Raw genomic sequence first — 24,020 nt, forward strand, 5'->3', positions numbered from 1 at the left:
ACTCTAACTTCACAATTATTTCTTCATCAAAACCTTATGAACATTCGACTATACAATCAATCATCAAATTTCTCAAATTTTACACCAAGCACTTTCTTCAAGACTCTCAAAAATCCAATACCCATGATCAAAATAGCTTCAACCACCGAAAGAAAGATGTCACCTGAATCAATTTCAACAATCGGATGACATACCCAACTTCAACAGCCTTCCGTAATTGAGACCTTCGAAATTGCAGACAACAAAGCGTCTTCAATCTTCCAGAGTAGCGGAAAATTCACCAAGGATCGGTGCGGCGACGAACCTATCCGGCGATGATACCATGATAATTCTGAGAAATATGACTATGGGAAAATGAATAAGGAGAGCAGAAGCTTAGAAGAAAAGGGGTTTCGGAATGCTTTGTATTTCACTGTATGAAAAATATTACAAGTCTTTACAATGTGTTATATAGCCTCTCAGCACACATGGACTATTACAATACTACCCCTTTGTAACTAACTCTCTAACCATCTAACTACTTGAGTGCTAGTGGTTATAACCAATCGAAAAATGACAATGGCTAATAAAATTCAGTAGCTGAATCTTTTATGTTTACCTTTACATGAGAATGAGTCTTTGAAATCAAATAAGGTCCCTTCCAGTGAGGCTTGTGTCTCCGTAGAACTAACTTCCACCTTGTATTTAATACTCACAACTTCTGCACTGGTGGAATGTCTCTATGAAGAATATGGCTGCCATTAAACTCTTTCTCCCATTGCTTGTATGTCTTAGCTAGCTTGTAGGACTTGGCTCGAATTTCTTCAAGTATGATTAGCTATGCTGGTGTACTGCCCAATACAACAACTAAAATGTTTGTATCAGTAACATGCCCTGTATCCAAAGTGATAGTGTCCAAGAGCTGGCCACATGATTTCCCAGATTCTGATTTGGTTTGTACATACCCATCCAATCGGTCAGTTTCAATGAAGCTTTGTAGGTTGCTTTGCATCATCATGGAATAGTATGTGTGGTGTATGGACTTGAGTAGGAACGGATTTTGAAGAAATTTCAAGGTCATCAGGGGTTGTTTCCTCCTTTTGGCATGAGTCACCAGTGGGTGGCTCTTTAATTTCATCGTTCAGCTTGTTATCATAACTCTTCACACATTCGAATGTACTAGTAGCCGAACCGTCCTCTGAACTTTGTGGCACATTAGGTTGCTCAAAAGGTTGTTGAGTACCTGCCCATATAAAATTAGGATGCTGATTCAAATCTGGAGCGTAGTAATAAAAAATGGGATCGTCCCAACACCTTTGTGAGCTATTCCTCATATTAATATGCTCCTTCACATAGTCTGGAAAATATTTCCTTTCAGGGCATTGCAAAATTTCATGGGTATTTGAACAACAAAGAGCACAAATTGAAGGTTTAAATTCATAGAAACCCTGCTTTGCGAATGAGAACCATAAAGGTGGTCCTCCTGGTGGTGATGGTTTCCAACCCATTGAATTGCTCCCAAAATCAAAAGATTGTAACAAGGTGTTTTTTTGTGAGAATCCAAACCAATCCATTGCTGCTGAAAAATCCCATAAAGGTGGTGGTCTTGCTTGTGGTGGTTCGCAGCCCATCATTGCCGTGCTCTCAAAAATCAACAAACCAACCTAAAATAATAAAATCAGCAAATAAATAAAAAATATATGTATGTACAATAATAATTAACTAAGAATATGACAAAAACAAATTATTTAAAACAATCTTTGGCGATGGCGTTAATTTCTTGATAAGATTTTTTATCACTGCAAAAGTAGGGATAAAAAACAATTAAAAATACTTACAAGAGAATAAGGTAGTTGTAGTATAAACAGCTCAAGTTAGGTTGAATAACTTGTATTTAAACTAATTCTTAATTAACTATTTAAAATAAAGTTTCAAAAATGTTGATTTTATGACCTAGAATATTAAAAATCAATTTTATATTAAAACAATTAAAGAAACCAATTTGAAAGGGAACAATCTTAGAAAATAATGGTTTCCGCAGTCCCCTTAACAATCTTATGTAGTTTTACCAATTATGTGAAATCTCATTCCTAGATTTCACTGTTATAATCTACGTATTTGTATTATTGAGATTTTAGATTGTTTTTCGAGAATTTATTTTAATTTGTTTGAAATTGGATTTTAATTAAATTAGTTTCGAAGTTTGAAGTTTGGAAAATTAATTGTTTAAAATGAGTAGACCATTCGAGGTCACAAGTTATATTTTCGAATGGAGATCGATCTCACAAACGCGTAGGCGAAAACCGTTCGTGAAATGGAGTTATAACGAAGAAATTAGAAATGTTTTAGTGGTTGGGAAATAAATAAATAAATGCTTAGAAGCTGCCATGTGGCAGCAAGGGAGAGGGGAGAAAGGAGAGAGTGTGGGAGAGAAAAGCAGAGGAGGAGACCAATCAGAAAAAAAGCAAGGAGGGGAAAGGAGAGAGACACGAAATTGGTCCTTTTTGAACCGCGAATTATCGTTTTTTACCCGGCCATATCTCCTTAATACGAACTCCGTTTTGGGTGATCTTGGTGTCCATGGAAAGCCCTTGACGCGCCCTACATCCTGGTAGTGTTAGATTTCCCAATTTCTTTCCCATTTTTCCAGTTCGAAGCCACAAACCCACGGGTGTTCCGGCGGCTTTATCCCTTTTCCTGATGGCTCCGGCAAGTTTCACCGTCCATGACCACCACCAAAAGCCTTCCCTCAACCCCAGGAACAAAGCCCAAGCAGTGTTGTAGGTGTCGGAGTTCGATTGTAAGCCGAATCAAAGCACACCATTTTCTAGGGTTTCGACGGGTTTGAGTGAAATTGAAGTGTTTCCCGGCCAAATTGGACTTGGCCACAGGTATAAAGTTTGTTCTACTCTTTGAGATCTTAATTTCTGTAATTTTTGGTAATTTTTTAAAATAATTGAATTTTCCGGCAAGTCGGGGCGGCCAACTGCCACCCTTGGCGGCGGCCTGGCCAGTGGGCCGATGATGTCCTTTTAAGTTCAATTAGATGCTCTGATTTCATAATTGATATTCTTATGATATGGTTTGATTGTTTGAACCTAATTTCATTACAATACGTGGTTAGGTCAAAAATATGAAACAACGATTCGACCGTTGGATCGTCACCAAACCTTATTGCGTGATAGAACATAATATTTTTGGATCATAGAAACTTACGGATCGAGAATCCGACGTACAGATCTTCCCTAATTGGATTTCTAAGTTTGTAAAATTAAATGTTGACCGCCACTCGAATTTTGAAATTGGCGGAGATTCGACCGTCGGATCGTATTGAGATTTTAGTATGTTGTTATTTGAGCGTAATGTGGACTTTGGAAAGTTACGGTTCCGAAATTCAATGTGTGGATCTTCCAGATTGAATTGTGGACCATACCTTTGACCGAAAGTTGACTTTTGATCAACATGTCTCGAAACGTCCTAATTACTAAAATTAGTACTACGGGGGACTAAGTGAAGTCTAGTGGGCCTACATTGGTTAGATAGCGACTTGAATATATGAAATATGATTATTATCTTAATTTCTTATATTAGTATCATTTATGAATATGAATTGGTCTTATAAATATGATTTCTATTGAAATGTGAATTTTATATATTTAGCCATAGACCTATGCTAGCTAATTAAATATGATTTGGCTTGTGTATTGATGATGTTTGTGATATACATGTGTTTAATTAACTTTTAATAATGTGAATGATAATTATGAAGAATGTTATGACAATTATGGGATCTAAATATTGTTCGATAATTATTTGGATATGATTGCCAACTGAATACTTATTTGAACTTTACACTATTACCTAGCATGAGATGGAGATGAAAGTCAAGAGATGAGTTAGGTACTTTATTAGATTTGTAGTAGAATTAGTAATTGAGGGAATTCCTTGTGTTGTGCTCCATATGACTAGATGCTGGTTGATATGCGGAGTCGATAACATGTATGCGTATAATTATGTATAAGGTGTGATGATGAGACTGCACCATGTAGACGTGGTGCATGGCTGGTCCTGCTTGGTTAATCTACGTTGGGAAGTCACTACCTACTTGGTTATCTTGACCCTGCTTGGTTAACCCGCGTTGGGGGGGTCACTAGTGGTCCTGCTTGGTATATCCGCGTTGGGGGACCATATGCATTCTAGAAGTGAGGAGGATTAGTTGTACTTGGTACATTTGATGGGGGAATCATATGCTTGTTTGGATTCCGTTGAGTGATGGTCCGGAATCCCTTCTATTCTGCGATTCCGTTGAGTGATGATCCAGAATCGTATCCACTCGGATTCCGTTGAGAGATGGTCCGAAATCCCTCATACTCCGCAATTCCGTTGAGTGATGGCCTGGAATCGTATCCACTCGGATTCCGTTGAGAGATGGTTCAGAATCCCTCATACTCCGCGATTTCGTTGAGTGATGGTCCGGAATCGTATCCTGATTTGGATTACGTTGAGTGGTCTGTTATCCCTACTCTTGCTATTTCCATAAGTTAGACTTGTTCCCTGGATTCGAGTGAATGGGATGTAACCACAATAGATCTTGTGAATATAAATTAGATTTATCAAGTTATTACTTGAAATCCAGACAGGGAACTATATAGAAGTCCTTTATTAATTTTGTGCATTGAGGTGTGATCTGATTGACTGATTAACATAATTAAATGTTAATATCGTGCCTCCTTGATATCATGGAATGGGTTACTTGAGATGATTGTGGAAGGATGTTGAATATGATTGTTATTAATATGATCAGATCAGTGATTAATGCGACTGGAGGATACTATTGTGCTGTGTTGATACTTTGATATATTACATGATATGAATAGCGATTTTATGTTGAAACATAATGATTTATATGATGGATGAAATAGAAATTTTGATTGTCATGCGGGTTGTTATGTAGTTGGAATCGAATAATTCATGCTTGTCAAGTCCAAATGTTTGATTGAGGAATGTTATGCATTTTGGCTTGAACAGACTATGTTATATGTCGAGTTATAGCGAAGTTGAACTACGAATGGCTTGATCCCTATTGAGGGTACGTAGGCAGTCTAATGAGGAGGTTAGACGCAGCCATAAAGTATAAGAAAAATTATCACGAAATTCGAATCTTGAGTTGTGCATTGTCCATATCCCGGAGGCGGGGTATGTGACTGATACGAGTATTTTGTAACGTCACGTGTCGATCCTGGACGTATGTCGGGATCGGGGCGTGACAAATTACTTATGAATTACACATGCAACTTTGAAGGTTAGGTTTTCCTTATGCATATTCTACTTGTGGCATTCAAGTTAGAACGTATATCAAACGTGCAATTCGTCTGTGACATTCAGATCAAATATAAACATGCATGACTTATTACGCTTTGTGAAAATCCTTTGAAAAACCATGCAACCCTTAAGACGTGGCATTCACCCTAAGTGAAATTACAACTATCAATCACAAGAAGCATTACTCAATCCTCCGGTGGCATTTTGATCGAATTACATCTGATTACTTATCTAAACATCGTAATGGTAGTTAGGCATTAAGATATAGAGACAATTTAAACACAATGATTAATAATTTCAAGTATGCATGTATAATATCACAAGCAAATAAATAAAGACTGCATATTCATGCTAAGGCTCAAGGCATCGCCCTAGCAAACGAAAATTAGTTATGAACAACCATAAAACAAAATGAATTTTATTGAAATAGAAAAAGAATAGAAAACACCTTGAAATACAAATCGTCAAAGCCTAGCTAAGTTCTCCAAATTGATGCATCTGTTCTCTAATGGCTAAATAACCTTATTTATACTACTAGAAAATAAAATCCTTCCTAGAAAAGGTGTTCTAAAAACTAGGAAACATAATAGAATAAGATAAATAGGAAATAAAAGGTTTCCTATTTAAATTGAAATTCGGACTTCTCAGAAAATCATACTTTTGACTGACCAAATCAACTCCAATTTGGTCCCAAAATGTCTTTTTTTTAAAGCTTGAGACATCCCTAACAAAATCTCAGAAGGAATTTCCTCAAAATATGCCATCTTGACCTCCAAAATTCCCAAAATGCCTAGAAACGTCAATCTAGGAAAGCTGCGCGCTGGGCCTTCTTTTCATCACCACGGTCAAACGACTTGGTAGAAAAATCTGGAATTTTGACACAATCATCTTGAAAGACTCATGAACATCTTCCAATTGGAATCACTTCAAAATTCATCCATTTGATCATGTTTTGCTCGAGAGGAAGTCAAATATCCTACATTGAAAATATATGACAAAGTATCAAAATAACCAATAAACTATAACTAAGAATATGGTAAAATATGTAGTATAATATCGCCTCATCAATTAGATTAGAATGTTGTTCGAATAAAAACAAGAAAATCAATTTAGAGCACCAATCAAAGGAGTTATCAAGCATGGGACTGCCACATTAGTCGTAAGACCAAACATCGTATAAACAAAGTGGAGCATAAACAATGTAACCAGAACATTCCATTAGATAATGCTAATAATTTAATAAAACATAAAGTATCAAAATTGATTCATAGAAATGTTTTCTCTTGTGTGCACGCATTCATTTATTTATGTTATTCCTTAATACATGTGTATTTAATAAAAATTGTAAAATTTTTTAAGAAACTTGTGGCTCAAGTGGTTAAGAGAATTTATCTAGGTATAAAGTTTGATTCTCCCCTCTTCTACTACCACTTTGTATAAATAAAAATAAAATAAAATAAAGCCCTACTACTAATTACTAATATTTGCGAAACTATGTAACATTGCAGACAAGAATTTAACCCAAAAGTCTTCAGACGGATATTTGGACTCAGCATGTTAGACCAATTAACGCAAAGTCTAGTAGCATGCGTACTTTGTAACATATTGCAAGTAGGAACGCTAGCCAGTATGCTGACCGTTGATTGCTGACCAATGACAAGTCATCTCTCTATGTAAAATGACATGATTTTCCACCAAATTCATACTGATCTTGAACCTTAATGCAAACTCGAGTGCCATAAACAGATAAAACTTTCTCCATCATTGAAAACTTAGCTAGAATTTACATAATCAACGGCCAAATTTCAAAATATCTAACAACATACTACCAGAGATTGTGTTGTCTGGCAAGAAAATATCACTACAGTGCTAGCGTTGTTTGTCATAACGCCGAATATATACATTATACGCCGACTAATTTGACTGATTGAGTATGTATGCCTCAAAATTAATTATTGGGATGGATGTGAGTCCTGCAAAGTCGTTTTAATTAAGCACCATGCTGCTTATAAAGTGGATTCTCTAATACATTTCTTCTCAACTTGCTTAATAACCACTGCTAAACAAAGCTGATATTTTTCATGGGGCGTTACAGCTTCCTTTCAGCTGTGTTTTTCTCATCTTTTTGCATGCATGCTCTCATTCTTCACTCGTTCATCTGTTTCGGCTACACAGGAAATGAGACAGATCGCCTCACCTTGCTTGAAATCAAGGCGAAGATAAATACTGGTGACCCTTTCGGAGTCATGAACTCATGGAATGACACCATCCACTTTTGCCAATGGTATGGTGTCACATGTGGTCGTCGACACCAGAGGGTCACCATGTTGAAGCTTCCCGCCTTTAATCTTTCTGGTTCTATATCGCCACATGTTGGAAACTTGAGTTTTCTCAGAGTCATTCATCTCCAGAATAATAGCTTTAGCCATCAAATCCCTCCAGAAATTGGCCGTCTTCCTCGATTGCAAGATTTAATATTGGAGAACAATTCACTCACCCAACTTATCAGGCTGCTCTCAGCTCATCAGACTTGCTCTTGGTTGGAATTCTTTGGTGGGGAAAATTCCTGACGAGCTTGGCACCTTGTCAAAGCTAAGATTTTTTCGAATTCACGTCAACAACCTTACAGGAAGTGTCCCTCCCTCTTTTGCCAACTTATCATCTCTTGAAATGATCTCTGCAACTTCTAATAATTTAACTGGTATTATTCCTGATGTTTTTTCTCGAATGAGTAATTTGAGTGTCCTTGCACTGGATCAAAACAGTTTTTCCGGTATTTTGCCTCCCTCAATCTTCAACCTCTCTTCTCTAACAGTCTTTTCAATTGTTTTGAACCAAATCCAAGGGACTTTGCCCTCAAACTTAGGTGTTGCCTTTCCATATCTCGTATATTTTTCTGTTGACGCAAACCATTTCAGCGGGCCTATTCCTGCTTCTTTATCTAATGCCTCAAATCTAGTTCACATAGGAATGGCAGAAAATTATCAACTGTTTGGACAAGTCCCTTCTCTGAAAAATTTCCGCCAACTCAAGAATTTTATTGTTACATCCAACCGTCTTGGAAGTGGGGGACCTGCTGACTTGAGCTTTCTCTGTGATTTGAACAATTCCACTAGTTTACAACTACTGGAAATTGATAAAAACAATTTTGGGGGTGTTCTGCCTCATTGCATGGCTAACTTATCTTCTTCCCTTGTAAGGTTCTATGCATCTGTGAATAACATATCAGGAAGTATCCCAAATGGGATCGGAAATCTTCAGAACCTACAGAGTCTATGGCTGACAAACCAACTTTCGGGTCACATCCCCAGCGATCTAGGAAAGCTTCAAAAGTTGTATGCCTTGGATTTGGGTAAGAACTCTCTCTCTGGGAACGTTCCATCGTCTTTTGGAAATTTTAGTCGATTGGATAATTTATATCTACAAGAAAACAAGCTTCAAGGCAATATCCCTTCAAGTTTAGCTCAGTGTCGAAATTTGAAGATCTTGTCTCTTGGTATCAACAATTTCAGTGGTACCATTCCCCCAAAAGTGTTTGGTCTGTCGTCTTCATATGTTGTTTTGGATTTGTCTCGAAATCTTTTGACTGGTTCCATTCCAAAGGAAATCGGAAGTTTAATAAATATGGAGCACTTTGATGTTTCTGAAAACAAGGTATCTGGGGGAATTCCGGCAAGTCTCAGGAGCTGTACAAAAATAGAATTCTTAAACATGCAAAGGAATCTCCTCCAAGGTACCATTCCTTTGTCTCTGGCTTCACTAAGAGGTATTCGAGAATTATATCTCGACCACAACAACTTATCAGGTACGATTCCAAAATTCTTGGAGAGTTTTGAGTTTGTGCAATCTTTGAATCTTTCTTACAATAATTTCGAGGGTGAGGTACCAATGGAAGGAGTTTTCAAGAATGCAACTGCAACATTGGTTGAAGGAAATAGTAAGCTTTGTGGGGGCATACCTGAGTTTCAACTGCCAGAATGCAAACTTCAACATCAAGCAAAGGGAGGATTGAGCCGAACCTCCAAGTTGATAATCTCTCTAGTCAGCGGGCTTCTTGGAATAAGTTTTGAACTATTGCTTTTGTACCTATGCTGCTTACGGGCGAAGGGAACTAAGAAGCAAACTTCAAGTACTAATTCAGATAATTTTCTTAAGGTTTCTTACCAAATTCTTCTAAAAGCTACCGATGGATTCTCTTCTGCAAACTTGATTGGCATGGGGAGTTTTGGGTCCGTGTATAAAGGAGTACTTGATGAAGGTGAAATGACAATTGCTATCAAGGTATTCAACCTCGTTAATCCAGAGGCATACAAAAGTTTCACTGCTGAATGTGAGGCTTTGAGAAATATTAGACACCGTAATCTTTTAAAGGTTCTATTGGCATGTTCAGGTGTTGATTACCGTGGCTTTGATTTCAAGGCCATAATCTATGAATTTATGGTTAATGGGAGCTTAGAGGAATGGTTGCACCCAGCTCAGTTAATTGGTGAGACAAATGAGAGACCCAAGAGCTTAACCTTTTCGCAGAGGTTGAACATTGCTATTGATGTTGCTATGGCTTTGGATTATCTTCATAACCATTGTGAATCACCAATAGTTCACTGTGACCTAAAACCGAGCAATGTTCTTCTCAATGATGACATGATTGGGAATGTAGGTGACTTTGGTTTGGTAAGATTCCTTCCCGGAACTTCAGAAAAAGGTTCTGGTAAACAATCTATTTCCACCGGTCTTAAAGGAACTATTGGCTATACTCCTCCAGGTGAACGCTCTATTTAGTGATTCATTAAATTTCTCATTATCTTGTCTTTAAATAGCTGCTGGCATATAAATTTTGCTCTAAACACCATATCTTTGGTTCATTTAATTTACTTAGAACATGGTGTTTTAAACTGTACAAATGCAGAGTATGGTACGGGACATGAAGTGTGGACACAAGGAGATGTGTACAGTTTCGGCATCCTACTGTTAGAAATATTTACAGGAAAAAGACCGACTGATAACATGTTTCAAGGAGCTTCAAACCTTCATAACTTTGTGAAGGCAGCTTTGCCTGATCAGGTGGTAGAGATTGTGGATCTTGTTCTAGTGGAAGAAAGTATTGATGGGGACAAGAGCGCAAGAAATAGCGGCAGTAAGGATAACAACTTTAAAGAAAGCTTGATTTCAATCTTGGAAGTTGGTGTCGCTTGCTCTGCGGAACTGCCTAGGGAGCGAAAGAACATTAGTCATGCTGTGGCTGAAATGTGTCTGATTAGAAGCAAACTTCGAGCAAGTTGAGATATATGAATTCGAGTAGAAGTACACTGTTGATATGCTACATATAGCATGTAATGTTATTTCTTTATATCCAGAATTTACAGGTCTATTGAAGTTAAACTACAGTTCAATCCTAATTAGTATTGTACTAGAAAATATGCCCGCGCTTTGCTGCAGGACCTTGAATGCACCAGCCTTATTTGCATGAATAAGACACATTTAAACTGAATAAATTAAACATAATCTCGATTGAACATAGGGATAGATGAGTGACACATTATCTTGATTTTTCTTGTAAAACTCAAAACTTACTGTCCAAAACCAAATAATTTGTACCATATGCATGCTTGTGCAACATATGCGTTACACTAGAAAAACATCAAAAATCGAATACAAATTTGTAAATCATGGACGGATTTTGTTTTACATTTTTATAATCAATTCAAGTGGCACTGTAGCACGTAAAATTACAAACTTGAATCAACCAGAGAGAGCAGAAATTAAGATGTAAATATATCCTCAAACTTGCAACATACTGTATGGAAGCTAACCTTAGAGGTTTGTGAAGCAAACTGCGGCATGAGTTGCAGTCAATTGAACAAAAGCATAGTAGTTTAACTGAAAAATGCATGATGAAATGGATTCATAGTTTTAATTCATGACACAACCCTATATTATTCAAACTTAATATCATTCCACAAAGTGAAATTATAATGCTTACTTGTTGCAGAGAGGGCTATGCCACAATGAAGGCATATGGCGAAACTTAGTAACCTGTAGCATTCAATGCACTTTGTAGCTGATATGATTTTGCCTATCTGATGGCATCTGCTAACACAAAAAAGGCCACAAAAGGGATGCCAAGTCTACTTTGATTCTTATGTCATGCGATAAATAGAATAGATAAATGATGTTTTCCATATCAATAGCATACCGAGAAATGTAAAGGACACAACACAGTAGCTTACAAATTCAAAAGATTAAATGAACTATAAATGGACCAGTGGTTAATCGAACAAATTCAATACAACTGAATCACATTCTAATTTTAAGCTAAGAACTATATTGCCAAGAAAAGTGCCCATATTGCTGTGAATGTAAGAAAAATGAGTTAGCACTATCCGCTGCTCATTTTGCTAAATGAAACGCCTAGAATCTATTCATTTCAAGTAAAAATCCAGAACAGGAAGATGGACATATCGGACGTTGACAAGTGATTAAATTGCCACCTTAACAATCGATTTAACCTATGTCTACAAGTATCAAATTCAATCTTGGATAAAAATAAAGTTGCTGATGAGATAACTGATTCCTGATGTGAGTCATCACTTCTACTTTTTATGGCAATGATTACTTAAAGTTCTCATGCATATTCAATTGATCAATAATATTGACAATATATCCATCATTTCAGAAGGGTCATTACTAAACATCTACAAATTTATTAAGCCCCAGGCTTCCAGTTATCAAACTACAGGTAACCACGGATTAATAGATGTTTAGTAATGACCCTCTTGAAGCTCTTTATCAATATCTATGCATGTGAAGTTAAGAAAGGCATGAAGAAACTGGAGTCAAGACAAAATTAATTTTAATTTAAGAATTTGAACAATGAACCTTGAATTAGTACACTTGGTGATATGTATTCCATGTTCCATCAAGACCACTCTGAACAAATGCGAGATTTTGGCATGGATTCTTCATTCCCATTCTCACTTTTAGCTTGGCATCTATTGCTCTGTTTAACATGCAACATTTTATGTATTAATATAACATGTATATAAAAAGATAGGTAACATATTGCACTGTGTGTATATAATGTAATATTTTTCTTATACCAAAAAATAGTTGGCAAATGACACATTCAACCTGCAGATATAAGTTCTATTCAAGTTTATACCAAATTCATATAACATTTCCAAGTAAATTTATACATAATTTGTTTAAAAATAAACAAAAATTTTAGCGAGTTGGGCTAAAATACTGCAATTACTCAAAGTCGAAAAAGCATGGAAAAAAGGTAGTCAGCTCAGCATAATATAAAATTTTCAAGCTTTGAATTGCCTTGTTCACAAATCAGTATTTTGTTATGTATACAACCATTGAACTTATTATTTGAATCCAAAGCGGAAAAGTCAGGAAGACATTCACAAAACCAAATCAAACGCACCAAATATCACATCAAAGAATAAATTATATAAATTGACAGATTGAAAGAAACTCAGTAGAGATTAGAAAGAGAAAGAGAGACCGGAGGAAGTGGGAGACGTAGTTGTAGAGGTTAACGAAGGAAGCCATTGCCAAGAAATCAAGCTTGAATAATTAACATTTATTGTTACTATTGAAGTTTTGGTTTCAACTTTGTTGTTTTCATCTTGTTGATACTGCTGCAATTGCAGCATTGTTTATATACATTTTACATACACGCATGCAATAAAGAAAAGCAATACAGGTGTTGTGCTTGCTGTCATGATGCAGCAACTAGAGAAAGAGAAAAACAGCAAAACCATGTGATAGTCTATCTGTCCAACATTCCTTTTCACAACCATGTGATAGTCTATCTGTCAAGGAATATACAACATTCCTTTTCACGAGCAATATTCCTTCTCTCCCATACTGTCCTAGCTGTCCTAGCTGCCTAGCTGTCAATACTCCCCCTCAAGCTGGATCAAGGGGGTTGATTGATCCAAGCTTGAACAATAACCGTTGAAACTGTGTAAAATCAAGAGCTTTCGTGAAAAGATCCGCAAGTTGATCATGACTTCTAGTGTACACAGTTTCAATGACTTTGGATTGAACTTGAGTGCGGATGTAGTGGCAGTCGACTTCAATGTGTTTAGTCCGTTCATGGAATACAGGATTGGATGCAATATGCATGGCAGCCTGGTTGTCACAAAATAAGGATATGGGTTCCTTGCTGGTGAAGCCAAGATCAAGAAGGAGACTCTTCAACCAGATGAGTTCAGAAGCTGTTGCGGCCATGGCCCGATATTCAGCTTCAGCACTGGACCGTGCAACCACTGTTTGTTTTTTACTTTTCCAGGTGACAAGGTTTCCACCTACAAAGGTACAAAAACCGGTGGTGGATTTTCGATCAAGGGAATTACCAGCCCAGTCCGCATCGGTATAGGCCAGAATGTGATTAGACTCATTTTTTTGCATGAGTATGCCTCTGCCGATCGAGCCCTTGAGGTATCGAAGTATTCTCTTGACAATTTCCCAATGAACCAATGTAGGAGAATGCATAAACTGACTGATAAGGCTTACGGAGTAAGCAATATCAGGCCTTGTGATAGTGAGGTAAATGAGTTTCCCAACCATGCGTTGATACACATTAGGATTTGAAAGAAGATTACCTGGAGCATCCAGTTGAAGTTTGCTAGCAAGTGGGGTGCGGGCAGGTTTGCAGTTGACCATATGTGCTTCATTAAGAAGGTCAAGAACATACTTCCTTTGATTTAAGAATAAACCCTTGGAGGAGGTAGCCATCTCAATTCCCAGAAAATATTTCAAGGATCCCAAATCTTTAATGGCAAACTGTTGGTGAAGTGACCTTTTAAGAGCCTCGAGTTCATCCATGTTGTCTCCCGTGATGATAAGGTCGTCAACATATATAAGGACTACAAGCTTCCCTTGGACACCACTTCGAACAAAAAGAGAGGAGTCAGCATGACTCCTTTTGAACCCTGCCACTTCAAGAACGGAGCTCAGTTTGGCATACCAAGCTCGTGGAGACTGTTTAAGTCCATATATCGCTTTATGAAGCTTGCAGACTTTGGTAGGTTCTTTTTCTTGAGGGTGTCCTGGAGGTAGTTTCATGTACACCTCTTCTTGAAGCTCACCGTGAAGAAATGCGTTTTTAACATCCATTTGAAACAAGGGCCAGTCGTGGTTGACTGCTACTGATAACAACACCCTCACGGTGTTCATTTTGGCAACGGGAGCAAAGGTCTCCTTGTAGTCAATGCCGTAAGTTTGAGTGAAACCCCGAGCAACCAACCGGGCCTTGTGTCTTTCAATGGTACCATTAGAGTTGAATTTGGTCTTGTAAATCCATCTACTCCCTACGGCTTTCTTCCCTTTGGGAAGATCTACTACACTCCAGGTTTTATTTTCGTTCAGTGCTTTGAGCTCATCATGCATGGCATCTCTCCACATAGGCATACATACTGCTTCTTGAAAGTTTTTAGGCTCAACATTGTTTGCCAACTGACTTAGGAAGGATGCATGAGATGCTGACATTTTGTGATAAGTGAGGGCTTCAGAAATGGGATGCCTTGCACTGTAAGTGATGTACTCTTGTAGCTGTCGAGGAGGGTTGCGATCGCGAGTTGGATTCCTTTTTGGTGCTGCTACAATTGGTTGTGTGGCAACAACTGGTGCTGGGGCACGAGATATATCTTCACTGACCATCTCATCAACTGGAGGATCACTTGTAGGGTGGTATGGGGGGGTGTCTGTATGGATTTCAGCAAGAGTTGGTAGTGGAAAAATATCCATTAGACTCTCCCCCTGAGAACTATTTGGGGAGTGATTGTTGAAGAAAGGAACGTGTTCATCAAACCGTACATCCCTAGAGACAACCAGCTTCCCAGTGTGTGGGTTATAACATTTGTATCCCTTTTGAGAACTCGAGTACCCCATAAACACACACTTGATAGCTCGAGGTTCGAGTTTATCACGATGATTTGCTTGAACGTGAACATAACAAGTGCACCCAAAAATCCTGAAATGAGTTAAATAAGCAGTTCTTCCCTTCATAACTTCAAAAGTTGATTTGGAATTCAGGACACGAGTGGGAAGTCTGTTAATGATATATGCTGCAGTAAGGAGTGCTTGGGACCAGAATCTCTTGGGAACTTGCATCTGAAACATGAGAGACCTAGTTTTCTCCAATAAATCCCTATTCTTGCGTTCAGCCACACCATTTTGTTGTGGTGTACCCACACAACTAGTTTGATGCAAGATACCATGGCTGCTCAAGTAGTTTGACAAATTATTGGAGGTATACTCGGTGCCATTATCTGACCGTAAGGTAAATATTTTTGAGGAGAAGTGGTTGGTTATTAGCTTATGAAAGTCTTGAAAAGTTGTAAAAAATTCACTTTTAGACTTTAAGAGATATAACCAAGTAACCCTAGAGTAGTCATCTATGAATGTAACAAAATACTTGTACCCATCAAATGACTCAACACGAGAAGGTCCCCAAATATCTGAGTGTACAACTTCAAAAGGTTTACTAGTTCTAGATTTAGAGGGTACAAAAGGTAGCCTAGTGGCTTTTGACATTTGACAGATCTCACACTCATGTGTGTTGGTACAATAATTTGGAAATAATTTAGACATTACTGGTTCGGAGGGATGAGCTAGGCGTTGGTGCCAAAGTTGATGCTTCTGGACATGGCTTAGGTTGGCAATGGGTTCCTTAACTTGATTGAACTCCTTTGAGAGGTAGTACAAACCATCTAAGAAAAAACCCTCACCAATCTTCTTCTGAGTGACTCGATCCTGAAATACAACTGTGTGAGGAGAAAAAATAGCAAGACAGTTCAAAGTATGTGTGATTTTTCCTATGGACAGAAGCTGAAATGGAAATGAGGGTACATATAGTGCCGTAGACTCTACATCACTCCCCATCAATTTAATTTTTCCTTTTCCTAGAACTGGTTCCCCTTTCCCATTCGCTTCAGACACATGAGTAGGATTAGGTAATTTTTGAAACTCATGTAGACAAGCTTGTTTGTTGGTTATATGGTTAGTGGCACCTGAGTCTATAATCCAAAAATCGTGTGTGAGATATACATTGAGAGCCGTGGAAAGTGCACAAATGATACCTGGGATATTGCCGGATGTAGTGGTGTTTGAATTTGCCAAAAAACCAGCAAATTTTCCAAGCATTTCTGTGGGATTTTTCGTGGTGACATTGTTACCCTCAGCGATATCACTCTTCTTTTGGAGAAAGGCAGCAAACTCATTGATCAGGGAGATAGGGTTTGAGGTGAAGTTTGACATCTCATTAGATGGACAACTCAGAGATTGGAAGGCCTTAGGCGCAAACCCTTTCCCATCCCTGATCATTTTTCCTTCCTTGTTAAACTTAGGTTTTAACTCAGGATGTAAAATCCAGCATTTTTCCCGTACGTGCCCCTTGGTGTTGCAGTATGTGCATTTCCAGTCAGCTTTCCTTCCATTAGAAGGCCTTTCACTAGTGAAGTTGTGGTTACTAGTGAAAACCCTAGCTTCTGGGCTAGACCGGGGCTCAACATGCATTACTTTCCTTCGAGTTTCTTCTCTTTGGACTGCATGACACACGTTGACGAAAGATGGTAGCTCAGGGGTCATTAGTAAGTGGCTACGCAAGTCTTCATACTCAACTCCCAAACTTGCCAATAGTTGGAACACTTTATCTTCATCAGCCCTTTTCAAGAGTACAGCGGATTCAGTGGTGTGTGGACGGTATAGATCAAGTTCATTCCACATAGATTTCAAGCTTCCAAGATGCTGAATGAAAGTTTGATCACCTTGCTTAAGCCCAGCGAGGCTTTTCTTCAGTTCAAACACACGAGCAGCATTGTGTTGACTGCCGTACATTTCCTTGATCGATTCCCATAAGATGTGTGAAGAATCTGAGTAGCTGAAGATCTCGGACAACTTGGGCTCCATCGAGTTAAGTATCCAGGACATAACAAGCTGGTCATTTGAGTGCCATGCATCAAAGGTAGCTGAGGAAGACTCTGGAGGCTTGATGGTTCCATTTACGTACCCTAGTTTCGATCTTCCTCCTAGGGCAAGAGATATAGCTCGTGACCACGGCAAGTAGTTGAACTCATTCAACAACACAGAGCACAGTCGTGGGTTGCTCTCCCCGTGTATCATGTTGGCTGGTGTTAGGGTTGAGGATCTTGTAGCCTCAGAACTAAATGAGATATCTTCTGCCATCACAACAAATGATGAACAGAGAAAGAAGAACAAGCTAGAAGGATAATCAACAGAGGCAGGACCCTACGGTTCCTGCTCTGATACCATATTGAAGTTTTGGTTTCAACTTTGTTGTTTTCATCTTGTTGATACTGCTGCAATTGCAGCATTGTTTATATACATTTTACATACACGCATGCAATAAAGAAAAGCAATACAGGTGTTGTGCTTGCTGTCATGATGCAGCAACTAGAGAAAGAGAAAAACAGCAAAACCATGTGATAGTCTATCTGTCCAACATTCCTTTTCACAACCATGTGATAGTCTATCTGTCAAGGAATATACAACATTCCTTTTCACGAGCAATATTCCTTCTCTCCCATACTGTCCTAGCTGTCCTAGCTGCCTAGCTGTCAATAGTTACAGATGATTAACTCTAAGGTTTCTCAATATCTGTGATCAAATGCATGCAAGTTAAATGAGTTATTTAGCTTGTTGATTTTTCTTCAGCCACCAATGCAAAATTCATACGAATTCTCTCATATGCTTTGTAAATCTACCAAGATTGGTAATAGCATGCTACTCAGCAGAACATTCATTATTCACCCATTAGTATTTAGCTCATAGTTATGAATACATACATATATTTTGGAAAATTTAAATACCTAATTGTGCAAAGCATATGATGAGGGAAAGAAAAAACCAAAGTAGGTACCTGGCTAAACTGGAGAGTAGTGTTGTTAACATACCTAAGAATATACTAACATTCGTTTAAAAATGCATTTATGTAAGTACTAACACCACATGGCACTAATAATTATTGCTACGCATATGAGGATTAATCAACCCTTAATGGCACTAATAACGAACTTACATCTACATATTGAAGAGGATTGATATAATTGAGTGAAGTGTAATCACTAACATTTCACATTTAACATAATTTCAATTATAAAATCTACATCCCAGTTAAATAATAAAATCAGGGATTAAACTTGGTTACTATAATATGTTCAACAACAACAACAACAACAAAGCCTTTTCCCACTAAGTGGGATCGGCTATATGAATCCTAGAACGCCATTGCGCTCGGTTTTGTGTCATGTCCTCCGTTAGATCCAAGTACTCAAGTCTTTTCTTAGGGTCTCTTCCAAAGTTTTCCTAGGTCTTCCTCTACCCCTTCGGCCCTGAACCTCTGTCCCGTAGTCACATTTTTGAACCGGAGCGTCAGTAGGCCTTCTTTGCACATGTCCAAACCACCGGAACCGATTTTCTCTCATATTTCCTTCAATTTTGGCTACTCCTACTTTACCTCGGATATCCTCATTCCCAATCTTATCCTTTCTCGTGTGCCCATACATCCCACGAAGCATCCTCATCTCCGCTACACCCATTTTGTGTACGTGTTGATGCTTCACCGCCCAACATTCTGTGTCATACAACATCGCTGGCTTTATTGCCGTCTTATAAAATTTTCCCTTGAGCTTCAGTGGCCTACGACGGTCACACAACACGCCGGATGCACTCTTACACTTCATCCATCCAGCTTGTATTCTATGGTTGAGATCTCCGTCTAATTCTCCGTTCTCTTGCAAGATAGATCCTAGGTAGCGAAAACGGTCACTTTTTGTGATCTTCGCTAGATTGCTCCGGTCATTAGTGTAGATAAGTATATAAATGGATAGAGATAGGAAAGCAAACACAAGATGTACGTGGTTCACCCAGATTGGCTACGTCCACGGAATAGAGGAGTTCTCATTAATTGTGAAGGGTTTACACAAGTACATAGGTTCAAGCTCTCCTTTAGTGAGTACAAGTGAATGAATTAGTACAAATGACAGTAGGAAATATTGTGGGAGAATGATCTCGTAACCACGAAACTTCTAAGTACTGGAGTGGTATCGTCTTGACTTTCCTTATCTGTCTCATAGGTAGATGCGGCATCTTCTCTGGAAGTACTCTTCCTCCATCCAGGGGTGGTATCTGTAACTGGTGGAGATGCACAAGGTAATGTATCAATGTCACTTGAAGCTTACTTGTAGTTTCAGGCTTGGTCAAGCGCGATACAAACCATGTAGTAGGAGTCCCCCAAGTCGCCGAGCTAGGGGATCTGCTGAAAGAGGTGACAGACAAGGTAAGCAATCAGAGCTCCGGCTGATTGTTCACATTCTCCCTATCTTGCAGGCAGCATGAAGGATAAAGAGAAGAAAAATGAGAAGAGATGATATGGGATACTTTTTCTTTTGAAGAAGTAACTTTCCACATGCTTATTCTTGAACTGGGCTGGAGGGTTTTCTGGTTTCCTCCAGAGATAAGGCCGACTGAAGAATTTGAGGGTCAAAACAAGTCCATCAAATCTAGAGAACGTTCGACCTGCTGATATGGGATACTTTTGCTTTTGACAGAGTAATGGATGTATCGGCACGTGTGCTGTTACGCTTGTCTCCACATGCTTCCTTGTATCCTTCTCACTTGCCCTATCTGTTCCTCAGGCAGATGCGGGATCTTCCCTGGAAGCATAAGATGTTGAAGATGAGTACTCGAGAGCAATGCCAGGTAAGTAATCAGCTAAGGGGTTCCAGGCAGTCAGTTCCTGGCTGGAAGCTTGATTCCAAGTGCTGACTGATTGCTCTCTTTCTCCTTGTCTTGCAGGTAAGAACAAGGCCAAAGGAAAAGACAGGGAAAAAGCATGATATGGGATACTCTTGCTTTTAACCCTGATGATATGAGATATTCTTGCTCTAGTATAGCTTGTTTACAGAGGTATTATCGGGGGGAAAGAAAGCTGAATATTTCGAAAGGCTTCGTTGGGAGTGCCCTCTCAGATAAGAGGAAGGGTTGAGCATTTTTGCAGGTCTGCCTGTCCGTTGGGGATGGAGGTCGACATATATAGGAGTCTCCCTAACATCAAGTAATAATGCTATTCCTTTACCCTGCTTGGTCATAGCACGGTAGTGGGAGCTGCCAGCTTCACAAGTTTTAACTCTGTCAGAGCACTTTGAAAAAGTGGTCTGTGGTATCTGGAAAGCTGATGTTGCGTGTGAAGATTACAGACAAGCTTTATCCAAGGAGATCCAGCTCTTGAAGTTGGGAAAGTGGTGCCTCTTCGGTTTTCGAACAAGCAATCCTGTCGGGGATCTGGCTCTCGAGATTCGGAGAACGATGCCTCTTCGATTTTTGAGAAAGCAATCCTACTGGGGGTCTGGCTCTCGAGATTCGGAGAGCGGTGTCTTCGATTTTTGAGAAAGTAATCATATTGGGAGTCTGGCTCTCGAGATTCGGAGGGCGGTGCCTCTTCGATTTTGGAGCAAACAATCTTGTTGGGAGTGTTTTCTCGAATGTGAGTAAAGGTTGGGCATGTTTGCTAGTCTACCTTGCCACGAAGCACAGAGGTTGACACACAGAGACTTTCCAATTATCCAGCAGTGGTACTGTTCCTTTACCCTCTCTTCGATTTTTGAGAAAGTAATCATGTTAGGAGTCTGGCTCTCGAGATTCGGAGGGCGGTGCCTCTTCGATTTTGGAGCAAGCAATCTTGTTGGGAGTGTTTTCTCGAATGTGAGTAAAGGTTGGGCATGTTTGCTAGTCTACCTTGCCACGAAGCACAGAGGTTGACACACAGGGACTTTCCAATTATCCAGCCGTGGTACTGTTCCTTTACCCTCTCTTCGATTTTTGAGAAAGTAATCATGTTGGGAGTCTGGCTCTCGAGATTCGGAGGGCGGTGCCTCCTCGATTTTGGAGCAAGCAATTTTGTTGGGAGTGTTTTCTCGAATGTGGGTAAAGGTTGGGCATGTTTGCTAGTCTACCTTGCCACGAAGCACAGAGGTTGACACACCAGGACTTTCCAATTATCCAGCAGTGGTACTGTTCCTTTACCCTTGTGGGTAATAATATGGTAGCTAGACCTTCAAAATTTATGTGTCTAAACTTTGTTAGTGTTGTTTCTTTGCTAATCTTTTACCCTTCTTGGTCAGAGCGATGTAGTGGGAGCTGCAAGCTTCACGTGTCTCAATTTTGTCAGAGAACTTTGGCAAAGTTATATGTGGTACCCATGAGCTACTGTTGCGTGTGGGAAATGGGTGATTGAACAGTACGATTCATGTGCTTTCTACTTCGCCAGAAATCTTCGACAGAATGCCCATAATTTCCGCAAAGCTGAGTGTGCGTGTGACAGGTGCTGACAGGGCTGGAAAAGTAGGTGCCTCTTCGATTTCTGAGATCGGCCCTCGTGGTCTCTGAGCAGCCCAGCTTTTGAGAAAGCAAGCCTCTTCGATTTCTGAGATCGGCCTTCGTGGCCTTCTAAGATCTTGATTTGTCCGACCTCTTCTCTCTTCAACACCTTTGAAAATGTCTGGCCCCTCCGACCGTCGTTTTGACTTGAACCTTGTTGAAGAGGCAGCCCCGCCTTCTCCAGACAACATATGGCGCCCATCCTTCGTCTCCCCTACTGGTCCTCTTACCGTTGGGGATTCCGTGATGAAGAATGATATGACCGCTGCGGTAGTGGCCAGGAACCTTCTCACTCCCAAAGATAGCAGACTACTTTCCAAACGGTCTGATGAGTTGGCTGTTAAGGATTCTCTGGCTCTTAGTGTTCAGTGTGCAGGTTCTGTGTCTAATATGGCCCAACGCCTATTTGCTCGAACCCGCCAAGTTGAATCATTGGCGGCTGAAGTGATGAGTCTCAAACAGGAGATTAGAGGGCTCAAGCATGAGAATAAATAGTTGCACCGGCTCGCACATGACTATGCTACAAACATGAAAAGGAAGCTTGACCAGATGAAGGAATCTGATGGTCAGGTTTTACTTGATCATCAGAGATTTGTGGGTTTGTTCCAAAGGCATTTATTGCCTTCGTCTTCTGGGGCTGTACCGCGTAATGAAGCTCCAAATGATCAACCTCTGATGCCTCCTCCTTCTAGGGTTCTGTCCAGTACTGAGGCTCCGAATGATCCCCCTCCGGTGCCTTCTCTTTCTGGGGCTCTACCGACTGCTGAGACTTCTCCTAAGCAACCTTTGTGAAGACTCCCTCTTGTTTGTTTATTTTGACTCAAGTATATGTACATATTTGTAACTTATCGGGGATATCAATAAATAAGATTTCCTTCATTTCAACGTATTGTGTTAAATACACCAAAGCCTTCTTCGCTATGTTCTTTGAATTTTCTTTTGTTGAAGCTTGTATGTTGAAGCTTTGTGAGTGGAGCATGTAGGTTGAGGTAGTGTTCCCTTAATTTCCCGAGTGAGGAAAACTTCTCGGTTGGAGACTTGGAAAATCCAAGTCACTGAGTGGGATCGGCTATATGAATCTTAGAACGCCATTGTGTTCTGTCCTGTGTCATGTCCTCTGTTAGATCCAAGTACTCTAAGTCTTTTCTTAGGGTCTCTTCCAAAGTTTTCCTAGGTCTTCCTCTACCCCTTCGGCCCTGAACCTCTGTCCCATAGTCGCATCTTCTAATCGGAGCGTCAGTAGGCCTTCTTTGCACATGTCCAAACCACTTTAACCGATTTTCTCTCATCTTTCCTTCAATTTCGGCTACTCCTACTTTACCCCGGATATCCTCATTCCTAATCTTATCCTTTCTCGTGTGCCCACACATCCAACGAAGCATCCTCATCTCCGCTACACCCATTTTGTGTACGTGTTGATGCTTCACCGCCCAACATTCTGTGCCATACAGCATCGCCGGCCTTATTGCCGTCCTATAAAATTTTCCCTTGAGCTTCAGTGGCATACGGCGGTCACACAACACGCCGGATGCACTCTTCCACTTCATCCATCCAGCTTGTATTCTATGTTCATGTATTATAAATTATTAACACATGCAGTGAAGAATGGTTCCATTGTACACGTATACTGAGATGCAAAGAGGGCAAAAGATTGCATAATTGGAAGGAAGAGCTTCAAGATGAGAATTGAATTGATCAGCAAAAGATTGCCTATACTGAGATGGAAATTGTAAGGAATGTGGATGTACAAATCACATGAGAATTGACTTACCTGATAAGTGCACAGTAACCAAAACCCTAAAAAATTATAATACGCAAACAGAAAAATCTAAACGAACAAACCAAGGAGATGGGAAAAGGAGGATGAATCATTATTTAACTGAAGAATACAATTAATAGAAAAATAATTAGTACATAAAATGAAAGCAGCAATGTAAAAGTCATGGGGCTACCTGAATTCTGAGGGCTGAGGACGATAGCTTAATAGCACCAAGTTCCATTTTCAATCAGAGTTTGGAAACTGAATTGAAGACTCTTCTCGGTTCCTATAACAAACATAACAGGGCGGACCAAATTAAAAACAGCTTTAAACCGAAAATTAAAATCTGAGTTGTTCTAGTTCTTTTTGTAAGAATTCTCATAACCCTGAACAACAAGAAATCACCGCAAGCTTGGAGCTAATCGGGGTCACATTCTCCTTGCTCTACAATCACATATCACAAAATTCGAAGTTGAAAACTTTTTAAAAATATATATAGCAACTTATCCTACCAACCTGACTTTAAAATACAACTTCACTAAAACTTTTA

General features: G+C 39.4%; 2 protein-coding genes across 4 annotated transcripts in view; one reads left to right on the forward strand and one right to left on the reverse strand.

Moving 5' to 3' along the window:
- Positions 1–5,770: 5,770 nt before the first annotated feature.
- The window catches only part of LOC114821369 (coatomer subunit beta'-1-like), a 33,431-nt gene continuing 15,181 nt past the window's right edge, over positions 5,771–24,020 (reverse strand). For 2 of the 3 annotated variants that reach the window (XM_070817384.1, XM_070817382.1), the window contains 4 exons: positions 23,664–23,756; positions 12,178–12,298; positions 11,282–11,388; positions 10,830–11,178 (listed from right to left, as the gene is read on the reverse strand). Coding sequence is in view for 2 of the 3 variants with exons in the window: in XM_070817382.1 (XP_070673483.1) it covers positions 23,714–23,756 (43 nt within the window). In the remaining variant the exon portion in view is untranslated. Of the gene's footprint in view, positions 6,278–10,829; positions 11,179–11,281; positions 11,389–12,177; positions 12,299–23,663; positions 23,757–24,020 lie in introns of those variants that run through there. The other variant, XM_070817380.1, reaches the window with a different exon arrangement.
- Positions 7,277–10,697, forward strand: LOC114820361 (probable LRR receptor-like serine/threonine-protein kinase At3g47570). The gene is made up of 2 exons (XM_029090960.2): positions 7,277–10,063; positions 10,208–10,697. The coding sequence occupies exons 1-2, from the start codon at positions 7,972–7,974 to the stop codon at positions 10,579–10,581; spliced, it is 2,466 nt and encodes an 821-aa protein (XP_028946793.2). The 5' UTR covers positions 7,277–7,971; the 3' UTR covers positions 10,582–10,697.

Source organism: Malus domestica, chromosome 02 (genome assembly GCF_042453785.1).
Source record: "Malus domestica chromosome 02, GDT2T_hap1".
Classification (NCBI taxonomy): domain Eukaryota; kingdom Viridiplantae; phylum Streptophyta; class Magnoliopsida; order Rosales; family Rosaceae; genus Malus; species Malus domestica.